General features: G+C 39.1%; 1 protein-coding gene across 5 annotated transcripts in view; it reads right to left on the reverse strand.

Moving 5' to 3' along the window:
• Positions 1 to 2,073: 2,073 nt before the first annotated feature.
• The window catches only part of LOC135477411 (calcitonin gene-related peptide type 1 receptor-like), a 109,985-nt gene continuing 87,267 nt past the window's right edge, over positions 2,074 to 24,791 (reverse strand). For 3 of the 5 annotated variants that reach the window (XM_064757492.1, XM_064757493.1, XM_064757494.1), the window contains 11 exons: positions 22,911 to 23,017; positions 22,221 to 22,312; positions 20,319 to 20,445; positions 18,317 to 18,470; positions 15,969 to 16,035; positions 14,971 to 15,034; positions 14,083 to 14,168; positions 11,913 to 12,048; positions 10,913 to 10,954; positions 9,799 to 9,978; positions 2,074 to 6,054 (listed from right to left, as the gene is read on the reverse strand). In XM_064757492.1, the coding sequence (XP_064613562.1) occupies positions 5,962 to 6,054; positions 9,799 to 9,978; positions 10,913 to 10,954; positions 11,913 to 12,048; positions 14,083 to 14,168; positions 14,971 to 15,034; positions 15,969 to 16,035; positions 18,317 to 18,470; positions 20,319 to 20,445; positions 22,221 to 22,312; positions 22,911 to 23,017 (1,148 nt within the window). In that variant the 3' untranslated portion in view covers positions 2,074 to 5,961. Of the gene's footprint in view, positions 6,055 to 9,798; positions 9,979 to 10,018; positions 10,955 to 11,912; positions 12,049 to 14,082; positions 14,169 to 14,970; positions 15,035 to 15,968; positions 16,036 to 18,316; positions 18,471 to 20,318; positions 20,446 to 22,220; positions 22,313 to 22,910; positions 23,018 to 24,791 lie in introns of those variants that run through there. The other 2 variants (XM_064757495.1, XM_064757496.1) reach the window with 2 other exon arrangements.

Consider the following 24,791-nt stretch of genomic DNA (forward strand, 5'->3'; position numbering starts at 1 on the left):
ACTTTTGACCTAGCTACTGCAAGAAAGCACTTTTAATCACCATCCCTTCATGCATGTGGGCTGATACTGTTAAATAGGTGCCTCTTTTTATGACCAGAGCCTTCGTGGCCGAGTGGTTAACGTGCTAGCGTAACACAAGAGCCCAGGAACCTCCTACCAACGCGGTCGCTGTAAACTGATCATGCAGGCATGCCCCTCGTTCGTACGTGGAAAGGTCGGGCAGCAACCTGCGAATTGTCGTGGGTTTTCGACCAAGTTCCGTCCATCATAATGCTTGTCGAGTAAGTTAAATATTCTTGAGTACAGGGCATAAACCACCAATCAGATAAGAAAATAAATCTATATTTGCGATCATGGGCTACAGCCTGCTCCCCATGACAGATCATAGTATGGCACAATACACCTGTCGCGTTCTTGTTGGTGGGAAAGTTCCAGTCCTTAATAAGAATTGAAGAATACAAAAATGTCAGATATAAGACCATTAAAAACTGTTCAGGGAATCAGTTCATTTAAAAAAAAAAAGAACAAACAGTAAAATGTATTTGAAACATTTGAAGTGTTTGCCTACAACTAAACTTCAACACGCATATACATAATGTGCTATGAATGCATTCGCTGCGAATTCCGCGGCCTGCATGAATAATATGCGGAAGTGACGTCTTCGATATGCACTGAGCACAGAATCCGACATTTTATAAGCATCTTACTCCGTTGGAATATTCTATTAAAAAGTCGCTTTATTTTTAAGACAGTATTTAATTGTTTCATCTAATATCATTTGGCATCTTCTTTACCATTCATCCCATGTATAAGTGGACTACTGTTTACATCCATGTATAAGTGGACTACTGTTTACAGCCATGTATAAGTGGACTACTGTTTACATCCATGTATAAGTGGACTACTGTTTACATCCAGAAAGTTGTTTTAGCAGTCTGTATAACACTATACATCAGAATTCAAAGTAAGGAAAAAGAAGTGCACGTGCCTTGTCGGGCATTCGTCTTTAAGATTGTGTCTACCAATCAAATACGTGATCATGATAGTAAGGGCTGTCTTAGGTCATACTTTCTGGAATATGCTGATTTGGCGAAATCAGTTAGCCTTGTAAAATGTAAGCGTCTACTTCTCAACGAAAGCAGTAGAGCAAGTACAGAATGTGATGTTCCTTAACGGCAAATTTATGTATTTATTTACGTGATTGTTTTACGCCGTTCTCAAGAATATTTCACTTATCCGACGACGGCCGGCATTATGGTGGGAGGAAACCGAGAAGAGTTTGGGGGACACCCACAATCACCTCTTCCACCTATAAAGTAATTCCGGCTATTATTTCATTATTTTCTTTGCGACAACGTGATCTGTGTGCAAATGGGTAACTTGTTACTTATGTATTACAAGACGAGCGGGTCGTGGTATAGTGGTTCAAGGTGCTTGCATGCCTCTGAGGCACACGGGGTGCGGGTTCAAAACCCTCCTATAACCGATCTTAAACACAGTGGGGTAAACTGACAAAAGGCCGGGTTTTATCGGGGACGCGGGGACCATGTGCCAACTATATATATCACACAGTTGTCGCTGCCTTAGTTTTACTGGACACTGAATTTGTAAACTCCCCCACTCTCAGTGTCCGTGGGTGAATGATGCTCCAGCCACCCAATGGTTTGATCACACTTGAACGCGTGACGCCACTGAGCCGGAAAGGTTACCCCACGGAATTTGATTGCCTCTTCTAGGGCGTTAAATCTCATGCAGACAATGCACTGACAGAAAATCAGAAAACAAATGTGTCCAAACCGAATGTAAATCTAACAATACTTATATAACTGCACATTACTTTGGGCGACGTCGTATTAGTGAAATGTTCTTGAGTATGGCGTAAAACACCAATCAAATAAGTAAAATCAATCAATCAAAATAAATAATAAATAAGCATAGCCTATATACACAGACAACTTCTGACGATAGTCCAATCGATAAAAAAAAAACGCCAAAAAACATATTCACCAACACCCACACCAAAGTCTTGTAAATGAAGCAAGTCTTTAATTAGAACCTTTTACATCACGTTCTTTCCAGTTAATGAGTTTGACTCATGAGTACAGTAACTATATACACAAATTAGGCATCGACTGGGAAGGGGTCAAAGCTTGTATAAAATGATGATTTCAGACCCTTACTTCCAGGTGGTGTGTGTCGAGCATGGCCTGGTTTTCAGCATGGAAATGTTTCAAACATGGCCTAGTGTCCGGTATGACCTCGTGACCAGCACGGCATGGTGTCCAGCAATGTCGGGTTTCCAGCATGACCTAGTTTCCAGCGTAATCTGTTGTCCAGCATAACCTAGTATCCAAGCATTGTAATGATGCAAAGCAATGTCCGGTGTCCAGCATTGTCTGGTGTCTAGCATCTAGTGTTCAGCATAGACTGACCAGCATTAAATATTATCCAGCGTTTCCCGGTGTTCAGTGTATGTTGCCCAGCATTGTCTGGTTCAGCAACTATTGCCCAACATTGTCTGGTGTTCAGCCTATATTGTCCAGCATTGCCTGGTTCAGCATATATTGTCAAACAATGCCTGGTTAAGCATATATTGCCAAGCATTAGCTGGTTTTCAACTTATATTATTCAGCATTGTCTGGTGTTCTGCTTCAACTCACACAAACACCACACATAGGGACACTTGTTCACCTTTGCAAAGTTGCCATACACATTCACAGTTAATGTACCGGTATATATATAAAAAAAAATCTTGGCACTATACCTGAAGATATACACAAATGCACCGACAATAATAAAAATATTCGACTGTATATATACAAAATTATGTTCACCTGTAGATGAGAGACAAACAGTTTTGTTCCCTGGAAAACAAAAGCATTCATATACAAATTGAGAAATCAGCCTTTCTTTTGATCGACAACCATGCATGTAAACTTGTGATGGGTATGTACATATATATATCTTCTCTCGTTATGGGACTGGAATTGTCATACAATAGGCCAATGGGGTGTGTCTCTAAATAACACAGTAGTGATAGGATATAAAACAGGCGTATATACAGATAACCCACACGGTGTACATCGTCTTTATCGTGACCTTCAACACGGCACTCCAGTCTATGAAGAACTCTGATGAAAGCAACATTTGATTGTTCACTTAGTGGTGCAGGAAGTGTTGGAGGAGTAGGGTTAGGTGTAGCAAAAAGAGGGCTCGGGGTGTGGACACTGGGGGTAGTCCAGGTCACCAGCCTGACTATTTACCTGTCCAAAATTTCTTTGGGTATCAACACCGTGTATATCATCCATACTTCAGTCTCACTGAAGAAGTATTTAGGCAGTGATTACTATGGATAGGGCTTACGACTTCGCCGAGATTGAAGATCAGTCCGTACATATTCTGTTTACGATTCTTCAGTTCCTAAGCTTTTAAAATAACTAGCTCACATTTCAAATTCACTGACGAATGTTCAATCTGACTGAAAGCGGAGATTTTCGGGGGAGGGGGTAAAAGTGACGTATTTGGAAAAAAAACATTGTAAATATTACATAGTATTAAATTTCAAGCGCGGTATTTGTTATAGCTACTCTGTCCGACAACAGCCATCTGCACTTAATAGATATTCACCCACTTGCCTTCCGTATTATACATAAAGCAGCCAAGCTTACGCATAAGTACATGTTGAAAAAACATCAAAACGTTGAAAAAAAATATGCGATACAAAACAAAGCATAAAAACATAGTATGGCATAATTTAAGAGGAACTATTAAACAGTATATCTGTACATATAACTTTGTGTTATAGCGTGTAAATGTTAAAGTCTGGCGTTTAGTTTTGTCTTGAATAAAACACCTGTGGACGGGCCCTACCTGGTGCTACTATAGTGAAACATTTAGAATCATCACTTTCACAGAACGATGGGTGTGCATCTTTGATGAAGGACGAGCTTAACACTGTATTAGATCAATACATTGTTGTTTTAGTTTTGATCAAGACAGCAGTCGTGCTATCTAAACAAGAAACACAGAGATCTACAGGCATGGGTAATTTTGTTTATGGAATTTATTCTCTTAGTTTAAAAGCAAATGTTAAACTGTTAGCATTTTGTATGTTTAGAAATGTAAAATATGAGACACTGAGAATAAAATCCAGGCGGAAAATTGTTCCATCATATTTAGGATACAGAATTATATATTCACAAAAAACCACAAATGTAAATCGCCAATAAATGAGAAGGAAAACTGCCCCTGAGTATACCAGTATACCATACAGAATGGCGGAAGTACATGAATGTCAAGATCACTGGAAATAACAAATTCAAATTGGTGATTGTTCCCCAACATAACCTACTCGACCTTGGTCATTTCAAAGGATACACGAAACGCTTGATTTTTATTCCTAATATGGAGAATATGGTGAGGCCCCTTCTTGGGGTGTAAATATAGCTTTAAACTAGTTTTCCTGAAGACATTTAGCAGTGGGGGAGAGGTGAACTGGAACTGGAGGGCGCTCAGTTGGTCTCGTGTTCATCGATGGCGTCATTCCAAACGTTTCCGATCATTGACGGAAAATATTCATAATACGGAGGGGATATTAAAAAATATAAAATATACCACATATATAACTTTTTCGGCATATCTTTCTTCATGTTCCCTAAGATCATACTCTTCGTTTTATATCAAATTTTCATGTATCCTTTAAACGTTCTCTGAAAAAAATGGTAAAGCTGACATTTTTACTTCCATGTCTGGAGATGGTATCTCCGATATAAGCGAGCTTGACGGACCCATGTGACATAAGAAGGAAAAATAATACATCACGTATTAGGGAAAACGGTACACATGTATGCAAGATCCCGAGGGACGAATCCACGGGACAAATTCAAACTTAAAACCATGATATACATGAAATACACAATTTGTGGCCCCATGAGTTGAAAGTTTCACATACAAGTGGTATAACATAATACTCGTTAGGTGTTTCCAGTGTTAAACAGACAGGGCCTAAAAATAAGGGTTTTAATCATATTTCAAATCAAGATTAACGTCAAAAATAATATATGGAAGCGGCCCCCACCGGATGTAAGCCGGTATTTACGATTCAAGGTCTCTTGCGGATGGGCTGTAGTAAAGTAGTCCGTACAGACTCGCAGCATTTACACCTGTTTCAAAACCTAACCGACTTGAAAAACGCCACTGACGTCACATATCGAATTCACGGAAAATATACATTTAAGGCATCTGGGGTTCTTGTTTAGTCTTAATAAAGATGCTTGGTATTGTTTAGTTGCGTGTCATTTTGAGACAAATCATAACTAAAGTATTATACTTGTGTGGTACATGTAAAAAAACTATCCAGATTCAGCGAGCTAGTCGCGAAGGTCGTTTTTCCATCGTCACAATACGTCTGATGACTTAGTTGATAAAGTCGTCTAGACGACCACTGGCTAGATGTAACGTCTAGCCACAAGAAAAAAAAACAACCCAATGCAACCGATACGATAAAGTGGTCCCAATGGCTCCATGTGCAGTCCACATAAAACTCCGCACAGTTGATGAAATTAAGGACAAAGTGGTGTTTAACACAATGGCTAGCTTTGACATCCACAAACAACATCTAAAACAATTGATGGAATAAAGAGATAAGTCATGTCAATCCCACTAGCTGAGTGTGGCGTCCACAAAACATACTCCATCCGATTGATGAAGTAAAGAACCAAATCATGTCAATTTCACTGGCTCGTTGTGGTGTTCACAAAACAAAACCCAGAATTAGTAAATGTCATAGAAATTCCCATTTGCTAGTGACGTCCACGGACAAACATAAAAGTCGGGTAAAGTCAATAATGCTCTGGCGGGGGGAAAAAACGTTCCAAGTGCAGTGCTAAGAAAAAAGTGCCAAACGAAAGACTGAACGGTGCAGAAGAGGAAAACGGACGAACATGCCGGTACAAAACCATCTCAGCGTCTGATATCGCCATTAGTGCAATCATTGCCTTCGTTCCCCAGGGTAGGGGATAACAGTTCATCATTCTCTTCCTCAGGGCAGTCATCCTGTGGCAAAAAAATAAAACATAACTGATGTAAATAAAAAACATGGACAAAAAAGAACAACATAATAAATGAAAACGACGAAGACTGATGTTCCTCTCGAACAAAAAAAAAACATTAAAGCAAGCGCTGATACACATCGAATTGAACTCAAGTGACAAATAAACGTAAAGAAGGTGTTCACAATACGGGATGTAATTACAAAAACAATACATCAGATAATTATTAATAGGTACAATCTGAAAGAATTAAACGCACAACTGTAATAGAGGTAATAACAGAATGTAACCGCACCGATATATCAACAATTTTAACGTTGTGTTATTAACTAGGGTTTAACTTAATTGTGCACAAAAGAAACAAAAACAAACAAGAAAAAAAAACATCCAGTTGAAAAATCTCGTGCAAAGATGGTGAATCACAAAGAAAGGGGTGAATTAAGACAAGGATTGGGAAGAGGTCTTCTATAACGATAAGGGCGCTGGAGGGCAGATAACAAACGTGTCAGGCATCTAGGGATTCACTACCATAGTCTAATTAGTCATTAAAGCAGTTAATGGGTTCGTACCAAACACACAGTACCCTGTGGTCATGACTTTTAGCATGTTCGTTACACGTTAATCATCACTTTCCTTGGCGAAATAAAAAGAGTGTGTGATAAAGCCGTGAGTGTGTAGTAGCTAGCACTTCTGTCTGCCATCAACGCCACATTCAAATGACGGTGCGCCATCGCAGAACAGATTGTGATTGGATTACAGAATTTTCGGCCAGTTACGGACATAAGAATGGGTAAACTGACAAGAATAGTTTAATTTTGACCAGTTTTGCGAAACTGTTGTTCTCCAGCGTATATTCTTTCATTTTATACTTTTTATGGAAAACGTTTCAACCAGCATCTGAAAAGTTTTTCAGATTCACAGAACGATTCATTAATGAACTCAGAACAATTCATCAATGAACTCAGAACAATTCATTTCAGCCTTCACTAAAGAGCCTTAAGCTATCCGCGGTAAATGTACCACTGATATAAAGACTTATCCATTACTAAAACCATACAGATAATGCGGATTTCTCACAGTTTCAACGTAAAACTTTTTTTAAATTATGTACTCTACTTAACATGTACGAACAGATAGTGTGACTGAAATGCACAAGCACCATTTTGTTTTTTTTTTACTTTCTGCTTTGTTTGAAAATACCAGTTCATCATTTATGTTTTGTTTCCATTGTGTAAAATTTTAACCCGTATTTTGTCATGGGTAAATGGTAAGGTCATATGTTGAGTGAAAATCATACTGTCAATCCCCGGGAGAACGTTGAGTTTATAGTTTGGAGATTCAAGTTCTTTGTCGTCAAATTTAAAGAAAAGTCCTACTGTATCATGTGACATGTCAGAATTGTTAAGGAACTGTTGTTAACATTTGTTTACCGATCACCATGTTCTGGAAGCATAAATAATTCCTTTAAGGGCTTATTAAATCCACCTGCATTCAGCTCCTCAATACTATACGTCACTCGTTTACAGCTTATCTCAATCTTCAGCTTTGGGGTAGCTGTAGGCTACTATATCATTAAGTGTTCTGCTGTCATCATTATTTGTTACGCACGACAAATGTAAGCAGTCAAGTTCAGCTGGAAATAATGAGAAAGAGTTTGCAATATATTGGCTCTGGTGAGTCTGAAATTAAAAAAAAAATGTTATACCTTTTTCTTGTTAATTTGCGAAAATGACGAGTACCAAGATTCAAAGATCAAACCATTGAAATAGATTTCCCTCAGAAAAGAGGAAACTACCAGCCATTATAAGTGAGAGAAGGATGTGCAAAGGACAGAGTAGCACACTGGTGCACATAGATGTGGAAAAGCAGGTTACCTCCCTTGTTGTGAAGCTGTCACATACCCACTCCAACACGGGTTTTGATTAGTTTGAATTAAAAATGTTTTTGAAGGATGAAAATGTTTTCGAACAACATGTCATGAAAGATGCAATTCTTTGTCAAGAGGCTTGGCAGAACCATCTCTGCGAAAATTCAACACTTTTCCAATTTGGAATTATTTTTGTGACTTCAGCACATACTTATTGATTTTTTTTTCTTAACAAAATTAGCACTCATATCAAATTATTTTACTTTTCCAATTGTACAACATTTGCAGGCCTTGTACAATTGACAAACAGACAACAAAGGAGTTCGTCGGAACGGCGCAAGATTAGGTGATTCTCAACACATACTATATCCACATTTGTGTTTCAAAGAGTCCCGAACAATCACACACGATTTAGTGCCCAGACATTTCTGCTCACACGAAAGCTGAAAGCTATTAAAATCCAGCAATGAATGCCTGTACAAGACACAAGCCCTTGGGAACATCTGACAGCCTTATGCACGAAGGGTATAGCATATTTCTCTTGACCTCATAGAAAGTTGACAAAAGAGTGCAGTCCGACTGAAGTCCCATACGAGTCGCCATAACATCTAAACGACTAGCAGTCATGTACTATTTTAACAACCACAAAATTTCAATTACTGAAATCATCACTCTCTTTGCCCACCCCAAAATCACCTCACCTCACCCCTCCATAAAAGCGGGGCCTTTTCCGCGTATTCGAAACATTTGACCTTGTGTGACCAGACCGTTCGTCGGGCACTATCGCGAGATTGTTCGGGAAAAAGCGAGATTAGCACACCACTTCCACACAATGACTACACGGAATTGCCTTCCACTTTCTGTGCGGTGGGAGCCCCCTTCAAGATAACCCGTTCCACCATTCCTTACAGCTTCCAGAGGGGGTCAAGCTCTGCTGCTCGGATTTTGTTGTGCTGATGGCATGCACTACACTTGGTGCCATGAGAACGGCCTCTAGCGTTTGACTGTTGAAGGCAATCAAACATGATACATATATGTGAGACGTTCAAAGTGAGACGTTCAAAGTGAGACGTTCAAAAGGTCACAATAAACCGAACAGACAGGGAAAGAGAGATAGATATTTTGAACAAGATATCACAAGGCAAAGCATAGAAGCATGAGAAGATAGGTTCCTTGTTTCCACGGATACGACGGAGTGTTCTCTAGACAACACATTCTGACAAAAAAGCACGGTTTACATATGTGTCTAAAAGCTGATAGAAAAAAGAACTGATGAAAGATCCTCCGAGGCAACGGTTAAGGTGTCATTTTAACAGCATATTGGAGAATAAATGCAGACTTGAAATGCTTTATCAGTCTAAGGTTGTCAGGATTCACAACATCAAGAGTTCTTAAATTCGATCTACTGATAAATTATTTTCACTTTTGATATTGTTAAAATTTGTTACTTTTCAAATCAAGGTCACGAGGGTTTGCAGTTGACAGATTTGTTATTCTTGAGTTGGGCTTACGCCCTGAGTTACCTCGTGGTTTAACAAAGTTTTAATGTCATTTGTGTTGGTTTTCCAGGGAACACTTTTTAATTTTATTTAAAATTATACACCTTTCATAAAAACGTTTCAAAAAATCACGAAAAGAAGAAAAGGAATGTTTCAAAAATGTACACAGATAAAAGCATGAAGTCAGAGCAATTCACCACTAGCCTAAAGTGCCCTTAAACCATCACCGCTACTTGTGCCAGTGGTATAATCTCTTGCAAGACACGTCACCCTGAACCAATAAAAATCTAGCTTTCAAGAGCAGTTGGTACTCTGTAGGTGTTGAGAAGGAGACACAAGTTACCTGTTGCCCTATCGGTCTATCATGGCTATTGATTAGTACCTGAGCGGTGAGAGATTGAGAGAACACCTGAGTGTATGCTTGAGGAGGACTGTTAGCGCTGGCTTTCCGGGCAGACATCTCCAAGCCAAGAACGCCTGCATCTCTGGACGTCCTTGACCGTTTGCTGCTTTCTTGCTGCTTAAGTCTCTTGCGCCATTTTCTTTCCAGTAGATTTCGAACCTATTTACATACATACACACAAAACACATTATAATAAACTGCAATAAAGGCAACCGTATGCATGTATGGTAATAGATAGGCATAATAACTACGTCTACGTCTAATTAACCGACATTCATTACATTAGTAATTACTCAATGCCCAGTTTCCGTCACATCTTCAACATTGAGGAACCTTTGTCGCCTGAAGCAATTCTGGCCACATTTGTGTAATTTGTTGTTTATTCCCGCCTTTACCATGACGTTTTGTAGGCAAACTAGTGACATCTTCATGTATTACAAGAGAAAACTGGCCAGTCCACCTTGGACCCTAGTCGCCATTACGCAGGAAAAGGCAGTCCCTTAGGTAATGTGTCCATATGCATTTTCATGGCTAACGTTAAGCATTTAGGTTTTGCATTCTAAGTGAACATTCACAAGGAGTGCATTTCTTCAGACAAGCTTCACAAGAGTACCTAGCTCATCTCTGCATATTTTGACAAGAATACCTACGCGCATTCCAAACCACTAAGCTGAAATGTACTCAACAGACTCTATAGGGTCGCGAAATTCTCCCAACATGAACAACGTTGGGCTGGTTGACAGTGAAAACCATTATCTTAATAACTCAGAACGATCTAAATGATCTCTCAGCCAGTCTGTCGTCGCATTCGTGCCATACACTTCACAACTTCACGTCTTCACAACCCTGCGCAGCTAAAGACATTTAACACCGATGAACGGCCTGAGGAATACAGCCTTATCTACTCAGATGATCGCTGACGAAAATAATATATTAAACAACAGCCACATCAACGCGCTGGTGAAAGGCCGTGTAGATTGCCGTGTGTTCCAGGCTGCGCTCGCTCCCCGGGTTATTTATCAGTTAATACCAGCGAGTGACCTGGCGTTAGACAGCTAACGCTATGTAAGGTACCCTTCAGCATTGACATTACCTCGCCGTTCAGGAAACAGAAGAGTAAGGCCACAAAAAATCCCTATAAAAAACAAAACAGAAAAAGCATGTCTCAGAGGGATTCCGCTATTACCAGCTGGGCAAAAAGAAACTTTACTTATTAAAGAAGAACCTTACTTTATTTGTTAATTTATTTATTTGATCGTTGCTTAACGTTACACTCCCTTATACAATGGCAGTCTTATAAGTAGAGGAATCCGGAATACCCGGCGTAAACCATTGACCTTTGGCAAGTTACTGATGACCTTTACCACGTGTGCACGACTAATCTTCAGCGAACGTTAGACTGCGCAAACGGCCATACAATCTTCGTCTGCCACCAATGTCCGATGGATGGTGCGGTAAAATGATCACCTTTTTTTTGCAATTCCAATTACACGTAGCGTTTTAAACGCAACACTTTCATATTTCGCAACTCATTTAGTGGATATCAGGCATCTATGCAATTTGGTCATACAGGTAATAAAACAGAGCTGTATTTTTCACTTGGAAAGAAGGCGAGGCATAGGATATAGTTTAAAACGTACAGCATCGAGAGTGAAACCAGATGACAACGGTGTATTAGCTGTCAAATGGTCACACGTAGGCTAACCGGAGAAATGGTGATAGGAAAACCGCTACGCAGGCGTTTTATGCTACTCTCATACTGTACATTTAAATCAGACATGCATTTTTTAAATCAGACATACGTTTACTCTCTATACTCTACGTCTGTAATTATAATGTATGTACTGCTCCAATTTTGGCCAGAAAAGCGGTACAGTTAAATCCAGTAAAAGTTTCAGATGCATTTTACTACGTTGAAATTCTAAAATATTAAATCCAACTATTTTAAAGGACAGAATTTAATGATCTTTTACTTGACTTATACTTCACGTTAGTGTTTCATTTGCCTTTAATAAATTACATTTTGAAAAAGCAACTCTACCCTTGGGCAGGATGGGCCTTGCTTTATCCCATATCACTATGCAATACTGTACCTGAAATGATGACAGGAAGGCAACAACGCTTTTGTAGACCAGGTAACCCGGAGTGCCTTCTGCCGGTCGGACAAGCATCAACAAATACTGGATGCCTAGAAGTGGTATAAGAATGAGAGTTGCGCGAACAGCTTTCCTGCAATGAAAACCGGTAATATTTAGACCTAGTCATCAATGTGATTATTCGGTAATATAAAACACCGCATAGAGCTACGACGGTGGGATAATTGGCAAATGGTCACACATAACCGTTGGGCATGACAAAACGACAAAACTCTTGTCAGTTTACCTAAGTTCGGGTTTATTTAAAATGTTGATGTAAATGCTTAAATAATAGCAAGTTTCACCCCAACCCGCCACCCCTCCTCCCTCCCCGGGCCATGGCTAAAGCAGAATTAGGTAAAAAATGCATCGATGTTAATTGCAATATTGGGTTTCCCTCGGGCACTGCCCGGTTTTCTCCCATCATTATGCTGGCCGCCGTTACATGTGATATAGATGTGAAATATTCTTGACTACGGCGTAAAACTACAATTAATCAAATAAATAAATGGCAATATATTAGGCGCCACTGGTCTAGAATTACTATAAGTGCCGCACCGTCATCACATTTAATATACAATCACACCAAAAGTCGTACTCACCGAATTCTCACTTGTATATGACGGCCGTCAGTTTCATGGGTGGGGAAATCCGATATATCATATAGCCTATGCCAAATTGTCAGGGATATTCCACTTCGTGCTGATATTTTTTTAACATACGTTAGTATAAATTCCAAGGAACAGAACGCACAGTTAGACTGTTCACCACGTGTCGTGATAATCGTCAACGACGAAATCTAGTGAGGTGTAGCACGAAATTAGCATTCAGAATTATTAGTCGGTTTGAACGTTTCCTTACATTTGAATCATTAAATCTCCACCAAAGCTTATGTGTCTCTGTTTGATTACCATACTCAAGAACTTTACACTTCCGTCACTTACTCCAGTTTTACAAATAATTATGACCGAAGCCAATTATCAACCCAGGAATCGGAAATCAGTAGGCCTGCAGGCATTGCATTCCCAATGCGAGTGTTTCCGGAGAAAGGAAAAAAACATGCTTCCACTCAGAAAGGATCAATCAGGTCTTCTGTGGGGAACAGACATTTTGACATTTTTCTATCAATTTTATTGATTTATTGATTGGTGTTTTAACACTGCACTCAACGATGTTTCAGTTTTTCCACGCATGGCGGTCAGGTGGGAGGATACAGTACGTGGTAGTTCACAGCATACAGTGCGTGGTAGTTCATAGTATATAGTGCGTGGTAGTTCATAGCATACAGCGCGTGGCAGTTCATAGCATGCAGTCCGTGGTAGTTCATCACACTGGGCCGCGTTGTTCATAACAGTGCGTTATGTACGTCACAGCATGACATTTTGCAGTTCATTGGGTCGTGTGGTTCACAGCATAGGAATATGTGGTCGCTCTGCATTGTTTTAGTGTTATTGTATGTTAAATGTGATGACAACAAAGCAGTTTGAGTATTTCTAGGCCAGTGACGTCTGATCAATTGCAATTAACATCACTGCATTCTTTTTTTACCTAATTCCGCTTAAGCCTTGGTGCTAGTGGGCGTGTAATTTGCAACCATTTATCCATTTAAATGAACGGTGAGCATAAAACCCTAACCAAGGTAAATTGACAACATGCCGCATTTCACCAGCTTCGTGTGCCCATTTGCCAGTTATCACACTGTCATCTCTGCTCTGGTTATTCTCTCTGTGCTGTACGTCTTAATTATATAGCATAGATTTATGCAGTTTATAGCATAGTGTTATGTGGTTCACAGTATAATGTCGTGTAGTTCATAGCATAAGATTGCGTAGTTGACAACACAGAGAAGGCGAGTTAAAATGCCTATAAATATTTATAGCGTTTGTTGATATGGTATGCACATCCGTAGTTCACGTGAGAAACTTCATCAGTCGCCTATCAAAGGCCGATAGTTCACATAAAACTGACCGACAACGCAAAAGTGAAAAATTCTTGAACATGGAGTTAAACCCCAATAAAAACCAATCAAATAAATACATAAATAAATACATACATAAAATGCCCCATTTTGTATAGTTCTTGCTTAGGAATCCGAGAGTATACATCCAGATCCTAATAACCCACTTACCGCGTTTGACATGTTTCTCGTGCGTAACTCGCTCGGAGTTTTGTCAGTAAAATACGGAGAATGTTCAACAAAAACACCAAATTTACCTGCAAGAAAAAAAAGAGAAATAAACAACTTAACGCAGGAGAACCAATGACATTCACAGCTCATTAATCATGTCGTCTGCTCTGTTGGGTTCTTGTTCTCATGGAGTCTTTCAAGTTGTATCTCGAAAGAAATGTTCATACAATTGCTGCAGAATTTGACACAGTCCAAAGGGAGTTAAAACCATACAGAATAATGATCAATCGGCTCTGGATTTTTTTCGCCTATTGGACAGGTGGACAAAGTGTGTCAAAGAAAGGGTTGGGAGGAACAAAACAAAAATACAACATCGTTAGGCAGTGTCTCTGGCCAACTATGAGAATAAACCCAATCTGTTGGAGGCATTTAAAAGTTAACTTTAAGTCAGTTATATGGATGACAACTTCTATAATGACATAAATCGACGTTCCTGTGTGCCTGTTTTACAGTGTTCTCGAAAGTGGAAAGAAATACGGTGGTTCATTTGTGCCATACAATTTCATTAGGATTTTCTTTTATATTTTCTACACCTACTTTCTAGAAAGCCACTTCTCTAACGATTTATTTATCTGGACATGTTCGGCAATCAATTATTGTATTTTACGCTGCTTTTCTCCGCGGTTGTACTATTTCAAGCGCGGTGAAAATAGTTTGGATTGTGGTGAACCCAGTTTGGACAGCGGTGAAATTGTTCTACATTTGGGACAAAATTAATTCGCCTGAGGTGAATAGTTTGAACACATGACACTAATAAGTCTGTACAGAATGAACATTGTTTTCTTATTGGGAGCGCATGTAGACAAATGATAAGAATTATGAACTTACGAATAAGGTAACAATTATGGGTACAACGATGATATATTCTAACGGACCAAACTTCATCCAGCATCTATAAAAGAAACAGACATAACTTTAATCTATTTTAAGGTTAAGTGACTTCTGAACACATTTTATAAATTAATTAAAAGGACATCATTAATTTCACATGTGTGTTTCTGTCGTACATAACAGCCGTGACAGATCTGACAACATCCCTTCATTTTGCGGTCATTTGTAACTCCTACCTAGGACAGTCCGAATTAATATACCAGCAGAAATTTGTACAGACACTGTTTTAATATATGGACAGTTAATTCTCCAGTCACACTAGAAACTCCAGGGCAATACACCTTTATTTTCCACAGGCCAAAGATTTAGCAAAACCTGATCGTCATTTAGTCAGATATTTCGAGAGCTCACATACATGGCAGGGTAATTATACCATCATGTTTGATCATTGCTTAACTAGTGTAATTATGAACAGTAGTTGCTATAACGTATTTTATGTCATTGAATTTTTGAGATCACATTAGCATCAACATCTGAGTTACAACCGTACGAAATACTAAGGGTTCTATTTGGCCCAGGTGCTAAACCGCCTGACGTGCTGCAAGTGCCATGTCAATGACCAATTATGTCTCATCTTTGACGGCAACTCTATCGGTTTTGGTTGAGGCTTTAAGTCAACAAGTTTGTCAAATGCCTGACGAAGGTCGGTGGTTTACTTAGGACATTCCGGTTTCCTCAACTCATTATATAATAGCCGACTGCCGTCATGTAAGTGAAACGAATTTATTTATTTGACTGGTGTTTTATACTGTGCTCAAAAATTTCACTTATACGATGGTGACCAGCATTACATGAGTGAAACAAATTTGTTTATTTAATTGGTGTTTTACGCCGTACTCAACGATATACAACTTAAACGACGGTGATCAGCATTATATCTGTGATACACAGTGGTACAGTGTAGAAATTAGGTGAGTTTCTTAAATCTCACTTACCGAGTAGAATATCTGTTATTCAACCCCCTAGCAACAGAATATGCAACTGTCGGAATAACTGGAACACCTGGATAGAACAGAAATAATCAGAACAGATGCTTGGGAACAAGATTGATTTACTCATTTAACAAAGTTTTAACGCTGTGTTCAGGAAGCTTTCAATTATACGGTGGAAAGTCAGTTTTATGGGAGCAGGAAACGAGCGTACTGGGCTTAAACCACCAACATTTGGCACGTTACTGACAAACTTTTCCACGTGTGGCGTACATATTTGCAAATCATATTGGTGAAAGACAATAAAGTAGTCTGCGGAAACAGACTCACGAGAGTCAGCGACTGCTTATTGTCACCAATGCACCAACAAAAGAAAGCGAAAACTACAAATGCCATGTCCATGTTCGAGTTTGAACCCATCATCACCTTGTGTGTCCTTGCTCTTAGACAAGACAAGAAAGTCGTGAAAAATGCTCTACTGGTACCACAGGCGGGTGTCTGCCTGGTTTCCTGGAACCATTACGCTGGTCGCTGAGTTATAATGAAAATATTCTTGTGTACGTCGCCAAACACAAAATGAGAACGTGGTATTAAAACTACTCGTCGGAAGGCCCGGTAGCCAGGTGGAATCGGTACCCTGTTAGCACTTCACAGATGTAATTCTGAGTGTTTTAGGGTATAAAATCTTTCTTTACTACCAGCCGACCAACCTTCGTTATACATACTCATGTTTCGTATGGAAATAATGTAAAATGTCTAAACTTTGAGTAGATATATGTATGAGTTTTAGTGACGAAAGCTTGAAATCGTTGGCTAGAGGGCACAAGGTTGTGGCGAGACTGACATCCCATTGACGTTGATATATATATTTATGCGGCCAGCATTATGGTGGGTAGAAACCGGACAGAGCCCGGGGGAAACCCACGACCATCCGCAGGTTGCTGGCAGACCTTCTCACGAAGCCAGCATGAGCTTGACTTGAACTCACAGCGACCGCATTGGTGAGAGACTCCTGGGTCATTACGCTGCGCTAGCGCTTTAACCGACTGAGCCACGGAGGCCCCTTGACGTTGATAGGTACCCATCTCCGTAGATTTTGAGGATTAACCCATGTCAAGATTTTTATGAGTTAAATTATTATTGGCCATGAATGTTTGGGGCTGAGTTACACGGCTAAACGTTGCTTAATAACAAGGGTCTGCACGAGGCACCAGATGGGGGCTTCCTTAAACACAGTGACGTCACGGCAAATATTCATGAGAAGGATGCGTGGCTTCTCACCGGAGAAGACTCCAACATGGCGGGACCTTGGAAAGTGCATATTTTGTTGAATGATATAAAGTTTATCTCTCTCTTACCGAAGGTTTCGAAATTCCAATCCCAAGATTTCAGGTAAGTTACAGTTTATACACGTGGATTGGAGACATAGTTTTATCAAATGTGGTTTGTTCTTTTACGTCTAGAAACTTTCCATGTTGGATGTTGTGCGAACAACTATGACCTTAAACGTGGGGAAAGCATAAAAATCACATGAAGTTATAATGGAAGAGTGCGAAAAGTTAGTTGTACATAATATTTTTTCGATTTGACTTTAAAGAAAAAAAAACTTTTTTTGATGGCTACTTGAGACAACCTCTTGGTATCAGGTTTATCAGGTTTTCATAATAATGTTATGCATGAGGATGTAACACATGTTTAATAATTATATTTCCACTCATCGTATTTATATTTTTAATATATTCCTAAACACTATCATAATTCAGGTTAAACGCATATTTCTGGATATAAACACAAATTTACACTCAAATAAATTTATCAGACATGCGTTACATCCTTATTTATGCCACGGCTATACATACTAAGAAACTGTCCCTAATATGCATCATACAAAAATATTTTCAAAAATTATTTTCTCTTGAAAGAAAAATTAAAAACAATATAAGAAAAGATCATAAATGCACACACGTTTTCACGCGCTTTCATCTAAATTTGGCATCATTTTTATGTTTCCTGCTCTTTATACCAAACTACTGACATTACTTTTCCAGTGGACTCGCCACGATATGGCTGAAATATTGCCGATGTGGCGTTAAGTCCTAATCATTCATTAATTTCCAGTGGTAATCGAACCAGGAACTCTCAAAAAAAAAATGATCTGGTAAATTTAAAACAACGTTTGTTGACTGTTGAATGACGCTAGAATGTATTCTTTTATTGTAGCAGATTATTCTGTTAACCATATCACATATATTCATCCTAACATATATCCCATATCCCAGAATACATCCTAGCATCACTCAGACAACGGACTTTCTGTTAAAACTAACAGATTATTTTTTTGAGTGAAGTCTTACCCCAACCGACCGCATAGCAGATCCACATGAGTTTAGCCCCCGGACTGAATGGAGTGACTATGATGGTGTGGAGATACAGGCCCTCACAGAACATCCAGAAGTAATTACACAGGGTGAAGAAACGGGTGGTCACGTGTAAAACCCGACACCACATCTGAAACGAAGCGGACCAAGGTACACACTGTGAAAAAAAACTCTCGCGTACATGTAAAATACAGCCATGCATTTGAAACGAAACAGATCACGTTACACATCTTGAAAAATGCATTGTTACATGTAAAAGACGACACCACATCTGAAACGAAATGGACCAAGATAGCGCAGTGAAGAAAGTCTCCGGTACATGTAAAATACGAAACCATGTCACTTTTGCGGCTTCGAACATATAACCTTAATATACTACATTTCTTGTAGTAAATGACCATACGGCAGTATGGTTTTAGAGTTGGATGTTAGGAAATTCGCTGTAAAAAAGACAAAACAATGCAGTCTATTGGCTGACATAGAAAGGTTGTCTTACTGTGTAGTATTTGTTATTGTAAAACAAATTACTCTCCACGCCTATTGTCCAGCATGCCACTTGTTTTGGCATAATTATGACGTCACCTAGGGCAATGCGTTCTTGTTGAAATGAAGCGCAAATCTGATAGTAATACTTTATTTATATATTTATTTGATTGGTATTTTACGCCGTACTCAAGAATATTTCACTTATACGACGGTGACCAGCATTACGGTGGGAGGAAAACAAGCAGAGCCCGGGGGAAATCCACGACCATCCGCAGGTTGTTGCCAGACCTTCCCAGGTACAGTGTAATACCTTTTAATTTAAATTACAATAATGTTATTGGACTGAAGTCCGAGCTCAACAGCTTATTATGCGTACTTCTATATTAGTAGGGAAAGTTTAAGGGAAAAAAGCAAATTCAGTATGACGTTAGTACATCTTCACGATTTTAAGAGAATCTACTGAGAAACAGAGCAAACTCAACACATATTAATCGATAACCCAACACAAGCTCGCCGCATATTAATCGTTATCCCAACACAAACTCAGTGCGTATTAATCGTTATTCCAACACAAACCCTGCGCATATTAATCGTTATCCCAAGACAAACTCAGCGCATATTAATCGTTATCCCAAGACAAACTCAGCGCATATTAATCGTTATCCCAAGACAAACTCAGCGCATATTAATCGTTATCCCAACACAAACTCAGCGCATATTAATCGTTATCCAACACAAACTCAGCGCATATTAAACGTTACACCAACACAAACTCAGCGCATATTAATCGTTATGCCAACACAAACTCGGCGCGTATTAATCGTTATCCCAACACAAAACTCAGCGCATATTAATCGTTACACCAACACAAACTCAGCGCATATTAATCGTTATATCAACACAAACTCAGCGCATATTAATCGTTATCCCAACATAAACCCTGCGCATATTAATCGTTACACCAACACAAACTCAGCGCGTATTAATCGTTATACCAACACAATTTTCAAGTAAACAAGATAATACACGTGTACCCATACAAGAACAATGGACATCCTCTTCAGCATTCTAAACTTAGCTACGACTAAACATTCGCCAAGACAATTTTCAATAAAGCATGCGATTTATTCACGGATTCTTTGTCCATACTTATTCCCGCCCCGCCCCGTTCTTTGTTTTCTGCTCATTTTAGGTCGCGTATTAAGCTTTCGTATACGCATATCTTTACGTTTCTATATTTATTCATCGAGGAGAGTTGGGGGATAGTGCCCATTGGTGAAGCTGGGACTCCTAAAAAAGTAGAAGTGTTAAAAAGCCTGTTTCTAATTCCTTAAAAGACCACTGGTTGGCTGGTGTGGGAGATAAGAAAGTCCAGCTAGGCTAATTTGAATTTTCGGTACTGTGCATATAGGCCTACATGTTTTAATCCATGAAACTTTATCTTCGCTTTTGGCCAGTCAGCGTCGCTTATGTAATTCCTTAAAGGACTCACGGGATTTTCTGTGATGATGACGGCATCCAGGTAGATGAGTTTGTAGCTTAGAATCCAGACGATAGCGGATAGGATGTAGGAGACGAAAAGGTGTTGATGAATCAAAACTCGATCACACTTCAGCTGTCTGAATGCAAACAAACGTGAGAAAACATTACTACCATCCATTAATTGTCACCCATAATTACCTGAAGTATCACAAGTGTGATTCTGGGGGTTGTGAGAGGCTGTTGGTTCACCGCGCTGCACTAACACGCTGGCCATTATAGGCCACGAAGGCCATCGAACATCGGCCTCCAATAAAAATGGTCTACGGCCGTACGTGGGAAGGTCTGGCAGCAACCTGCGGATGGTCGTGGGTTTCCGCCTGGCACTACCCGGTTTCCTTCCACCATAATGCTGGCCACCGCTGTATAAGTGAAATATTCTTGAGTACGGCGTAAAACACCAATCAAATAAACAAATAAATATAAAAATGGATATTCCGGGTCAATAATCACGAGGCCAATTCCCAAAACAACATTCAGCACAAATCACCAAAAGATCTAAGAAACTACATTGAGTACGAAATTAGGACGGAATCATGCAAATGGTGCTGGAAACACGCAGCAGTGTTCTAGGCGAATGAATGAAATCAGTGTCCAAATTGTGTATCATGCTACTCGTAGTTTGTATGTTGTTGATAATCAAAATATGTTTCTCAGTCCAGATTGCAACTGTTCACATTGTCAACGTGGCTTGCAACTGTTCACATTGTCAACGTGGTTTCCACCTGTTCAAATTGTCAACGTGGCTATCTATAACAATCACCGATCTTGCAAATATTTAAATATGTACAATGATGGGGAGTGTTTATTACATATGGTATCCGTTTAAAATTCTGACTTTATTATGGCTTCGGTGGCCTTATGGTCAGAGTGTCCGGCAGGTCGTCGGGACACTCGGGATCAAACCCGGTACAGGTCATACCAAAGACTTTAAAAATGATAATTGTTGCTGCATCGTTTGGTACGCAGCAAGGAGAGGTTAGAGGAAGGAAACAGGACTGGTTGACCCGGTGTCAGTATAATGGGACTGGATGGGGTGTCATGTCTGATGTCTTCGGTACGATACTTCAGCTGTGGCAGCGCTTTGAGGGCATAGACTCCCCTTGCCACAAGAAGCCAAAGTATATGTACACACACCTAATGACTCCTCGTCGTCACTTACTGAACAAAATGTTATATGACGATAAATCTCAAGCAAACATACATACATACATGTAGTCGGCTCTGTGGATCTATGGCTATTTAATATTCATCAATATAATGATCTAAATAAAGAATAAACCTTCAAGACAATGAAATGAGAGTATGGGGCGGGCAAGAGTTCGGCGTTTGCTTCACTCGATTAGCTCCGCTATTAAGAGCAATACAAAACGTCCTCAAAAACACAAGAGGCGTCTTGCTGTTTTCGTTCAGAAATATTCTTGAATCACGATAGGGATTCTTGCAGACATGTTTATTAAGCAGGCAAAAGCCGTTTTCGATTATGCTGTGGCAATGCTCGTAGTTCACAGATCAAAGAAAACCAACGAAACGTATAAACTGACGGTCATTGAAATAAGAGATTGTGACAAAGAGTTTCGAAAAAGGTAATACAAAAAATCCCACGAGACGAAATGCAAATGGAAGAAAGGTAAAAAAAAATTCCACAAGTGCAGATAACAACAGACTAATTTCTATGCTTATCGTTATCATACATACACGACTTGTGTATATATATATATATATACTTCTGACGCTTTGAATGGTTTGTCATGCGATTGTTATTCCTAAGTGACAATGCAGAGGGAGCTTTGATAAGACCAGTTAACGGTGCCAGCTGTTCTCATTAGAAAGGTGAATCACATTTTATACTTACCTAAAGTAGAAAAATATCCCCAGAGCAACGGCCAGGAAGGTAATTGAGATGAAATACCCGCCTATGTACAGATAAACAACCTGTTTATGCCCCTACAATCAACACATATAATATTTGTCAGGTGCCATGTTCGTTCACAATGTCAGCCGTCGTATAACTGAAATGCTCTTCAGAACCGGGTAAAACGCAAATCAAATCAAATAAATAAATAAATAGATAAATAAATAAATAAATATTCACAATGAATCAATATGTGACCGATGGTAACTCTTTCTTGACATTGATAAGATATATAGCGACAAGAAGACGAACAAAATTAAGAATATAAATCTATTTAAACTACACAGACACACCCATTGTCATTATCCATCGATGTGCTTTATGGACCGTTGTCCTGTTCTACCAAACACCTAAGTTGCTTGGTATAGCCACTTTCTTAATGCGGCAATGTGCTTTCCAGACTGGTGTCTAATTCAATCCATTGTGACAAACAATGAATAGAAATGCCATCCACAATCGCTCCGGAACAACCTGTGTACTTCTACGCGGGGCGTCCCTGTCCCTGTGTCAAGGATCGGTTCATATCAGCCCCACGGGCAAGGAAATGGAGAGAACAACAACAACAATAACAAAGGAAAGAAACACTTCTTTGACAATACTTAAAAATACTTATGCTAGAGTTCTCCTTACCTCCAAGGATTCATTGTTGACGCAGCCCGTGTAGTTTGTCCAAGGGCGATTACTCTCCGGGTGTTCCCACCAAGTACCGTTCACGGTACAGTCTTTGAAGGCTGTAGCTGGTGACAGAAGTGAACGCTATGATACAGTTTTATTCACAAACTAAATGTCTGGGCCTGGATTCACGAAAGATTTTTATTGCTGACGCATATCCGTTCAGCTTAAGCAACAAAATACTATACTTATGCAGTGTTTGACTTTCCAGATACGCTACATGTAGTACTTAAAAGTAAAATTAATCTAAAAAGACTTAAAACTGCGTATTTCAGCAATTTAATGAACTTAAAAAGTTTCGCCAAACCGGGCCCTGATGTCCACAAAACGCACTGGGGTAGACTGTACATATTGCTTCTGGATATCTCGCTCCTTAAATTACTTATGGATATCTCGCTCCTTTCTTTGCTTATGAATATCTCGCTCATTGCATTGCTTACAGATATCTCGCTATTTACACTGCTTACGGATATCTCGTTCCTTACATTGCTTATGGATATCTCGATCCTTACATTGTTTATGGATATCTCGCTACTTACATTACTTATGGATATCTCGCTCGTTAAATTACTTATGGATATCTCGCTACTTACATTACTTATGGATATCTCGTTCCTTACAGTACTTTTTATATCTCGCTCCTTTCATTACCTATGGATATCTGGCTCATTTCATTACTAATGGATATCTCGCTACTTACATTACTTAAGTATATCTCGTTTCTTACGTTACTTATAGAGATCTCGCTCCTTACACTGCTTATGAATATCTCGCTCGTTACACTGCTTATGAATATCTCGCTCGTTACATTGCTTATGGATATCTCGCTCGTTACATTGCTTATGAATATCTCGCTCATTGCATTGCTTACAGATATCTCGCTATTTACACTGCTTACGGATATCTCGTTCCTTACATTGCTTATGGATATCTCGTTCCTTACATTGCTTATGGATATCTCGCTACTTACATTACTTATGGATATCTCGCTCGTTAAATTACTTATGGATATCTCGCTACTTACATTACTTATGGACATCTTGTTCCTTACAGTACTTTTTATATCTCGCTCCTTTCATTACCTATGGATATCTGGCTCATTTCATTACTAATGGATATCTCGCTACTTACATTACTTAAGTATATCTCGTTTCTTACGTTACTTATAGAGATCTCGCTCCTTACACTGCTTATGAATATCTCGCTCGTTACATTGCTTATGAATATCTCGCTCGTTACATTGCTTATGGATATCTCGCTCGTTACATTGCTTATAAATATCTCGCTCGTTACATTGCTCATGGATATCTCGCTCGTTAAATTGCTCATGGATATCTCGCTCCTTACATTGCTTATGGATATCTCGCTCGTTACATTGCTTATGGATATTTAAAGGCGGAACTAAGACGCTTTCAGTTTTCGCATACATTGTTGTCAACATGATCCTCGTGTTATTTTATGAGACTGTGACATTTAACTTTGTGAAAAAACCGACCACCGGTAATTTCACTTCGATCTATCGTTATAATTACAGACTACGATAGCAAAAGTTGTTTACTCAAGATACATAGAGATCACTGATAAATTGATACCATATCGCGGAAATATCAGGTAATAAAATAAATAATTACTGTCTCAATTACTTCCAATTTTTGTGGTCTTTAATCTTGCAGGAAAATGTGGCATAGGTTTCAACTTAATCAATTTTCACTAAAATATGCTGCGATTGATTAAATGAAATAAGAGCAAAAGTTTTTAACATTAATACAAGATTAATTAATAGCTTGTCTTTGGCCATACGTATAAATTGAAATCTCTGATTAATACTTCAAATTTATA

This window comes from Liolophura sinensis, chromosome 11, assembly GCF_032854445.1.
Source record: "Liolophura sinensis isolate JHLJ2023 chromosome 11, CUHK_Ljap_v2, whole genome shotgun sequence".
NCBI classification, from domain to species: domain Eukaryota; kingdom Metazoa; phylum Mollusca; class Polyplacophora; order Chitonida; family Chitonidae; genus Liolophura; species Liolophura sinensis.